At 32.6% G+C, this 9,453-nt stretch overlaps 1 protein-coding gene and 1 pseudogene across 1 annotated transcript; both read right to left on the bottom strand.

Moving 5' to 3' along the window:
- Nucleotides 1-1,713: 1,713 nt before the first annotated feature.
- Nucleotides 1,714-2,162, bottom strand: LOC119632467 (annotated as a pseudogene).
- A 329-nt stretch (nt 2,163-2,491) lies between these two features.
- LOC119631920 (cuticle protein 19.8-like) lies at nt 2,492-5,279 on the bottom strand. The gene is made up of 2 exons (XM_038024497.1): nt 5,248-5,279; nt 2,492-2,817 (listed from the first exon to the last, which is right to left on the bottom strand). Exons 1-2 carry the CDS (start codon nt 5,257-5,259, stop codon nt 2,584-2,586), a joined length of 246 nt encoding a protein of 81 aa, XP_037880425.1. The 5' UTR covers nt 5,260-5,279; the 3' UTR covers nt 2,492-2,583.
- Nucleotides 5,280-9,453: the final 4,174 nt, after the last annotated feature.

Genomic DNA, 9,453 nt, shown 5'->3' with positions numbered 1-9,453 from the left:
ATAGTTGGCCCAGCCTGACTATAATATTTTGACTTTTTTTTTCTTTTAATTTATTCATTTAGTAAGCATAGCATAAAGCCATAGACCTATTATCTACTTACATAAATACATTTCATCTGCAAAAAGTCACTACAACATAATTGAAGAAGTTTATGAAGAGTGGAAGGAAAGCAGAGACGCGAGCGCAGAAAATAGAGGATAGGATAGGATCTTGGAGCAGTTCGAAGCTATTGAAATGGTAATCAGTCTCAGAATTTCAAAAACAAAAGTAAGGATAATCGTAACAACTTGGAAGTTATATAACATCCTTCAGAATTGACCTAACAGACTTGACCTACCGGAGGAGGAGAGCGAGTGTATCGGCATAGATTAGAAACAAGAGTATGGGGAACGCAAAGAGCTGCGTCTTTTCGCAGCATTTCTCGCTCCCGCTCGGACTGCCAGTTCCGATTCCTTTCTCGTGCCTCCCCTCGACCGAGATAACGCTACCTTGCCCCATTAGTCATTCTTAATCTAACACCTAAGTTCATTCGTTTATTTTAATTCGTTTATTTTCTAGAACACTACGAAAGTTTGCTTTTCAGGTAGATGTATGTATTATTGTATCTATTATTATATATATATATTTATATATATATTTTTATAAACTTTTGAAAAGCACAAAAAAGTGAATTGTCTTCATTGTTAAAAGAGCAGCAGAGAACTCAAGGGAATAAATTATATCAAACAGGAACTGGTGTAAGAACAGTGAACTAGAAGCATTAGAGTGACTTTATACAGTGCGGTTGTGTGTGACGTCTTTACAGCAATACAAGTAACGCTATCTCTTATGTTTGGCTGCGTTACTCTTTCCTCATTCATTCATTCATTGTTTGTTTGTCTCGGGAAAAATCTTAGTATTAAAGGTCCTTGATATCAATTCTATGTAAGGCAAGAGCAAATGCCCTTCTGTGCTTTTAAATGTATGCACGCTACGGCCTTCACTTGTGTGCACGTATACACGTGAAAAAACCGTAACAATAATATAGCAAATGTATAATAACTTGTCTTCGTTTCGTCATCACAAACGTATATCAAACTTTATCAATTTTCTAAACTCTGTCTCCCCGTCAAGTGCTTCAATAAATTGCACTGAAAACGTTTTATACGCCTATAAAAATATTTTTCCTAATTAAAAATTGGAAGTTCATGTGATGGGAATACTTTACCTTTACTTAGTATATTTTATGGAATTTTTCACATTACCTAAGAGGAGCATTAACTACTCATTTTACAGGACTTACCTCAGACTTATTCATCTTAATCTCCTTAATACAAAAAATAATAATAATTTCATTGGGATGAATTAAGAAATAGATAGATACACACAAACATGCTAAACATATTAACGACTCGTTCGAATTTACAAAATTTAATATATCACCTGCTCTTCTGATCACTAAATTCTACACCATCATGCTATCGGGCCAAGAATTTCTACTATATGTTAAATAAAAAAACTTAAGATAGGCTCCAGTAATTGGTGTCTATGTCTTTTGTTGCGCCCCCCACAACTTTTACTTACGTAAAGGCTTGGTAGAATTGTTAAAAGTCAAACCAAAACTTATGCGCCTTCCTTTCAAGTTGCTTTAAAATATATCGTAATGCGTCTCATTCCATATTTAAAATATGCAATAAACCGATATATTTTTAATAAAAAAAAAAATGATCATTTTATTGAATCACTTTAGCAGCCAAAACCTTATCACGTTCTTCAGCAACACTCAATTTAACGCCCAAATCCTTTGTTCAACTAATATACGAATGTGTACTTTTGCCATTGTGATGCAAATATTAGACGAACGGGTAACGAAAATATGTCCTTGTGAATCCTTAATGTAAACTATCAAATCAAATGAGGCAGGATGTCTTTTACGACGCGTCCCAACTTACGGCCGCCAGTGATCATGCACAAGTTGCCAGACTCAATAATTTTGCCTTTAGCAATGTAAACTTGAACAATGGATCCTTTATCAATGGATCAGGATAACGTATGAAAGGTACACCCTTCGCATTTAATTGTGTTTTACGAACTTTACACAGTTTGTACTTTGCTCTCCCCGGGCAATTCTTCTGCGATGAATTGTGAAACGACCTTTAACATAACCATTCAATTGCTCGATGGATATGCAATCTTTGTAATCGCCAGGCCTTCTTTCTTTCTAATACACTTTGACGTATTGTATTGTATTGTAATAATTAAATATTCTCGGATGTATAGAGACCTATACACGCTATAATAAAAATTAATGCATTTATTATTTTTCTTTTAAAAATTTGCTTTATTGAAAAAATCCCTGCTTTACGTTCACTTAAATTTTACAAAAAACAAAAAACAAAAAAAACAAAACAAAAAAATAAAGCAGAACAGAACAGAACAGAAGAAAAGAAAAACGAAAAAGTTCGATTAACGAATAAAAAATAACAAAACTTTAACACACTTATATACAATTATTTCATTATTTTTTTCGAAATAATAAATCTTGTTCGCTAAGCCTGTTGTTCAGTCCGGTCAGATCCTTGCAACTGCGTTTTTTAGCAAACTTAACGGAAGTATGGATAAGCTGTATAGGCCGAGTAAGCTGCAGCATAAGGGTAAGTATAAGCAGCGGCGGCTACAGGGGCTGTATAGGCGGCTGTATAAGGAGCGGCAGCAACAACTGGAGCTGTATAAGCAGCTGTATAGGCTGCTGTGTACGGTGAAGCGATCAACGGAGCAGCTACTACAGCTGGTTTAGCCATAGCGCAGGCTAATACAGCGAACAAGCAAACCAACAACTAAACAACAATAAAAAGAGATTTTTTAAACAATTTTAGATTTTTTTTTTTTTTTTTTTTTTTATTCTAAACACAAAGACTTTTTACAACTATTTTATACATAAACAAAGCCGACCATTCAATACCCTACATCACATTGTCTAACACAATTCTTATTTTACTATGAAATTATTACTTTTCAATTACTACCAGATATCAAAAGTTAGACTTTTCCGTGCTAGAAATGATCAATTTTCATAAAAATTCTTATTAGGATAATATTCAGAAAATAGACCGAGATGATCCAAATAGGAGACAGTGCATTTTTTTTAAGTTAAATTACTATTCTGACATAATTTTCATCATGAAGCATTGAAAATTATGCCCTCTTGACCTATGAACTTTAGATTTCATTAAATGAGAGGGGATTCAAAAATTGCCCCAGGCGATCCAAAGTTTTCATACGAATTCAAAATGCCGTAATAGTACTACTTAGCCGTGAAATTTTGAAAATTGCAGTTTTTTTTCTTCCATATATAACGACTTTTCAGAATAGGGCGTTATAGAGGAAGTAGTTGAAAAAGTGAACCGATCCGAACCATTTTCAATAGCGTTCGTTCTTGAATCAAAACACATCCCTGTACCAAATTTCATCAAAATATCTCAAATGTGCGACCTGCAATTTGAACGCAAATATACATGGGCGGACATCAGACGGACAGACAAGGTAAGATCAATTCAGCTTACGATTCTGAATCGATGAGTATAATAAAAGGTGGATCTATCTTAAGCCCTTTTGTGTGTTACAAACGTCCGCACTAACTTAATACACCCTGGTACAACACAAGTGGTATAGAGTATAATCATACAATATAAATAATGGTAGTAATTTATACGAGAGATATATAAAAAATATAAGAAATGCGTAGGCAATAGCGACGATTCGCTTCGTTATGAATACATATGAACCTCTTTCAGTCGTTTGACTGATCTTGTAGGTGAATACTTGCTATGGATCGCTGATTATGTTATTAAGAAAACTATTTTTATTTTTATTTTTTTTACTTTTATATTCAATGTTATTGCTTTGGCCAAATTTTCGGCGCCCATTTTCTTATTTCATCAGCGAATATAAATCTTTCTCAATATATTCAGCTTTCAAAAACTGACCGATTGATCGATATAATCCGAGCCGCGTCTATATTTAGATTAAACGACCTCTGGTGCGTACCATTCGTTATTAGAAACGGAATAGTAAAATTTTTTTTTTTGATTTCTTATTCCCATACCCAGATAGCTCAGATAGCATAATAAATGTTAATTTCATAAATTAATGACAATTCGATGACTTTTGCTTAATATTTCCTATTTATTAAGATCCCGGCAACATCTGCTATCAGATCTTAATAAATCATTTTACAAAATTCATGAAATTGCAATCCAATCTGTTAATTGAACAAAATTTAGATAACATATATATAACGCCAACAAATTGTTGCGATAAATCCTGCTTCGGAAGAAGGATTTGAGGAATGTGTTATAATCAAATATAATTCTTTCGGATCATGAGACAAAAAACAAAAGTTTTTTTTATACATGGAAAGCAGAAGTTGGAAATCTATAGACTAGAGTTTGGCCATTCGATCATATTGATTACAAAGATCAAAATATATCAAGCACGATATGAAAAGATTTATATAGTTAAGCTGAAAACATACATTTCCAGGCATTTCTGTTCAAAAAAAAAAAAAAAAAAGGCCAATTAATAGATCTATAAAACTCAGCTCCATTAGAGCTTAAGGCGGCGACAAAGGATGCCAAGTAAAATTCGAAATACTACCGTCAATAATATCAGATATAGAAACCTTGGCGGAGCTTGTTTGTAACTTAGCGGCCCATAACGTAAGTCGGAGGAAGAGTACATCAAAAAATAGGGAAAGCAATTCCATGCCGAGCGTTCTGGTAACATAAACTTTTTTATAAAGTCCTTTACCCATTCTCTCGTAGAAAATCTAATAAATATATTCATAAATACTATATAGCTAGTTAGAGTTATTATAAAGACACTGAGTGAAACAATATCGGTAGCAGATACTTAACAGGTTGGACTTGAGAAATTTTCCAAATATACTATATGTATATATAGTAAAAGGATTTGGTGTACACAACACACAAAATGTCGCGAAGGATTCTATTGATAAAGTGATAAAGAAAACTATTAGATAAATAATTTTTGCTATTTACACTGATTGTAGTCTTAAGGCGACCATATATCTCATAAAGCTACTTTTGATTTTGATACCGAATGTAGCGCTCAATCGAAATCGCAATTTTTTTCTTAGCTCCAGAATAAACTGGAAATTGATTAAATAATTTAATCCTTTCTTTCACATATATCTTTTCGTCTCTTTCTTACTTTTCATTTATATATTATTTTTATTTAACACTTACAATTTTAAACATTTTGTATATATTTTTATTTATTTATTTTATTTTTTTTTTTTCCAGTTAATATTTTATTAGTTGTTTGTTAAAAAGTTCTTTCGAAACTGATAACGATTCACCCACAAAATTGTTGCTTATATACAAAAACTATTTTTTAAAAATTTTCTAAACTTTTTTTTTTTTTTTCTCTCTTATTCTACTTTTAAACGTTGATTTGGCCAACTCAATCATCAAACTATAGCCAAAAAAAAAAAAAGAAGAAAAAAACAAACAAAGAAAAAAACACAAAAATTTTTTTTTTTACTTACATTTAAATTCCAAACATGATCTTATTAATTTTTTTTTTTTTTTTTTTGCCAATGCTTTTTTCCATAATTTATAGTTGACACTTTTTTTTCTTTCTTAAAAGCCCACAAAAAGCGTAGAATTGCACATATAAAGTTAAATAATAAAATTAATGTTTTCAAATGCAATAAAAAAAAAATAAAAAAAAAAAAGAATATGTTTAGGAATTTATTTTTTTTTTGTTTCAATGTTTTTTTTTTTTTTAACCATAAGAAAATAACGCAAAAACCATGGAAATTAACCATGCGGTTGACACTTAATCGTTTTATTGCACAAAAGGCCGCATTGTGAGGAATAAACAATTGCCAGTTAAGTACATAATAACTTAAGTATTTGTTAAGATTATTCACACATCAACGAACTCCGCATACAAATTGATTTTGCTTTCAAACTTTGTCTGTCCTGTGTGTGTGTGTGTGTGTGTGTGTTTATGCATATGTAATAAAATTAAATAATATGTAAACAAACAATATCAACAGTGTTACCGAAATGTTAAAACAATACGTTTCTTCATTCTATGCCCGATCCAAATAATTTTTACAAACGTTATCTCGTTAATCGATTTCAAAACCAACAAAAATAGTTTTTTTTTTTTTTTTCTTTTTTTTTCTGACACTCTAACCCTTTCACTTTGACGATTAATATAATACTTTTGCATATGCCACGAGCAACTTTCAGTTAGTTATCTCTAATCAATCGCTTGCTAACAAGTAACGATAACCTGAAGAGAAGCAATCATGAAATCATGTCTTACACAGCATTCTGCTGCGTGCTTATCTTTGTTATATAAGCAATTTTTGAATGAATCCATTAATTGAATTTCTCGATTATGTTCCTAATCTATCATATGCCTTCCAAGTTGTCATTAGATTAGGTGTGTGAGAAGTTTGTACAACACTCGCACACATACACGCACACGCATAACTTTTTTACGTTAAAGTTTCATGCAATATTGATGGCTTGCGGTTCTAGAATGACTTAAACTTGTTGTTGTATATGCAATTTTTGTACACAGCGCAGACATCGAATAGACCATAAGCGACTGCGTCTACTTATCATCTGCGTAGGACTTAAGCCCCAAAGATTGATTTCTATGTTGTAGAGCCATGTTTCCATATCCATAATCTTTAAAATGTCTTGTATTTTTTGATGGAGGTAGGAAGCCCAGTTCCGTAAAATGAATGAAAAATAACTTTCGTATTAGAAACGGTTCTTATTATGAAAAAGTTTTCAAAGCTTACGATGGAGTCAGATCAGCTCTGGCTACGACACTTTGTACGGTTAAGCGGCCGAGTAGGCAAAGGATCTCTTAGGTACTAATGCTTTAAGACTTTACACTTAAAATTTATATTTCTGGGTAAAAAATTAATAATGATAATAATAATAATAATAATAACATTTATTAATAATAATATTTTTAACCTACAAATATATTCAAGAGCGAACTCTTAGTCTCTTTGTTGTTGTGTTTCTTATTTGACTAATTATTGAGGAGATGATCTCTAATGTAGGACTAGAGCTGATAGGAAAGACTTATTCATACAGGAGAGAGGCAAGAAGAAGAGGAATTTTTCTCGCATCAAAACAAATAAACGAGAAATTCCAGGTAAAATTAATTATCATCGGGCCAATGAAACGAGCAAAAGCATCAGTAAAACAAAAGTGTTGCATACTTCACTCGCCACCATATATAATACATAAGTTTATTACGATTTTCACGAAAAACTCAAAACATATTTATCGGATATTTCACATTAACTTTTCTAGTTTCATTATACAAAGTTTTGATCGATAAATTTTCGCAAGATTTCTGGTAAAAATCATTTTCCTATCAGCATAGACCTTCACCTTTACACCATTAAAGATGTTTTGAGAAAAATGACACATTTCTTGCGGAAATATTCTGGACGCTTTACCTTAATTATGCGCTTTAATCCCATTAGTTGTTGGCTGTAGAGTACGGAAACAATCGTTTATTTAAGTTGGAGCAATTCAGCTGGAGCACGATTTGCCTCCAATCCTGAAAGACATCGTAGCTGAGCTTTGTCACCGTTGGTGCAAACTTATTCATCTTGGATCACGATCTTTTTTCACCGCCCCTTTTCAATCTCTTCAAAGACGGTTCGAGTCGCAATAATGGTTCACGAATTTGTGACCCGATCACGAGCTACATAGTTTAAAATTATTTTTTGATTAAAGTTGCATAAAATGAAATCGGTGTCGGTCTTATCTATAGTTTTGAAAAAGTTCATTCACTTTAGCGACAGCTGATCGACCGGAAAGCGATTTGCCCAAGCTTCTAAGAATAACACGAGCCGTTTTGTGCCACTAAATTTGAAAAAGCCTCCATTAATACCACGAAAATTGTCACAAGCTTGACCGACATTGTGACATTGTAAACTGTAGCAAATTTTTTTGAAACCTTGGTTCGTCGTTAAAGCGCAGTTACTTTCGACTGAGCTAACAAACTTCACAATATTTTTTTACGTTTTAATCGTCTAGGGGCTGTCACCTCTCGCACGCACGCGAACCAACGTATACCGTATTTGAAATATTAAACTGAAATACATTCCGGCGATAATTATTGAAAGCATCTTTTTTTACCATTGAATCGGTCTCATGCACCGCTGCACAATATGTTCAACGCCTTCATTGTGTTATGTTATTTTTACTATTATTCTACAGACAGTTAGTACGCATTGCAGGACAGTTTAAGAACTCATCTTCTTTGATACGTATGATCCATACGATTGTTATTATTATTCTTATATTCTAAGCTTCGCATGTGTACGCTTTCTTACACCTTACAATATGCATATAATGCAGTCTTCTTTATCAATATCTTTATCAATCATATCCGCATACACATACATCTAAATGCTTTGATTTCGTTGTCATTATAATAATTGTTTTATTCTTCCGCCGAATACTAGGAGAAATATTCATTAATATTGTCTTCCTGCTCATTACATAGGCGAAACACTGAACGTTAAACAGAAAATTGGGGAAAGTGAACTGCTTTAAGGGAAAAGGGAAATAGCCCCAGTAGTTCTCTGGATCATTTCAAAAGTGTACAAGCAATCGGTTCAAAATATACTAAAGATAGTTATCGTCGCTTACTTTAGCCCGAAAATTTATCCAGTGTGATTTTTATGATGTAATATATTCGGATAACTGACGGTAAAAATATTTCATATTAAAATCTGCTTAATCTGCATATATCAAATAGAAACAAGTCGAATTTATTATAGTCGGTAACGGCCGACTATTAAATACCGTACGTCACGTCGCTTCACTTCGCTTCCTAGAAAATATACAATCATCTCCTGTAAAGGTGTACCTTTTATGAACGACCTTTTCTTTAGAGATTACACCGCTGCACGTTAATTGACGTAAGCGAAATTTAGTTCAAAAAATTGCTCAATACGATCCGAATTTATCACATCAATTTAAAATAAAGACTTTTTCAAATAAATCTTTATATGGCAAGTAACCAAGAACTTAGTCCGATACGAACTATTTTGAATAGCAGTCGTCCTTAGGCCAAAACACCTCGATATAATATCAAATTTCATTGAAATATCTCAAAATTAAGACCTATAGGTAGAGTACAAAAAACATAGATCAGAATCAATAATAAGGCACAACATAGAGACAAACAACGTTAGATCGATTGAGAAAGTAATGCCGAATCGATTTGTATAATTAAATGTGGATCTATAGCAAGTCCTTCGGGGAAAACGATCCGAATTTCGGGTCACACTTTAAACAAAGTCTCAGCAGCAGATGGATGCAAACTTATGCCATAACATAATGCGAATTGGTGTTCTTCCTATCAAACGTCTCCTTAAAACGAAAAATTTTGAA

Source organism: Glossina fuscipes, unplaced genomic scaffold, assembly GCF_014805625.2.
Source record: "Glossina fuscipes isolate IAEA_lab_2018 unplaced genomic scaffold, Yale_Gfus_2 1, whole genome shotgun sequence".
NCBI classification, from domain to species: Eukaryota; Metazoa; Arthropoda; class Insecta; order Diptera; family Glossinidae; genus Glossina; species Glossina fuscipes.
This window is presented reverse-complemented; position numbering and strand designations above follow the sequence as displayed.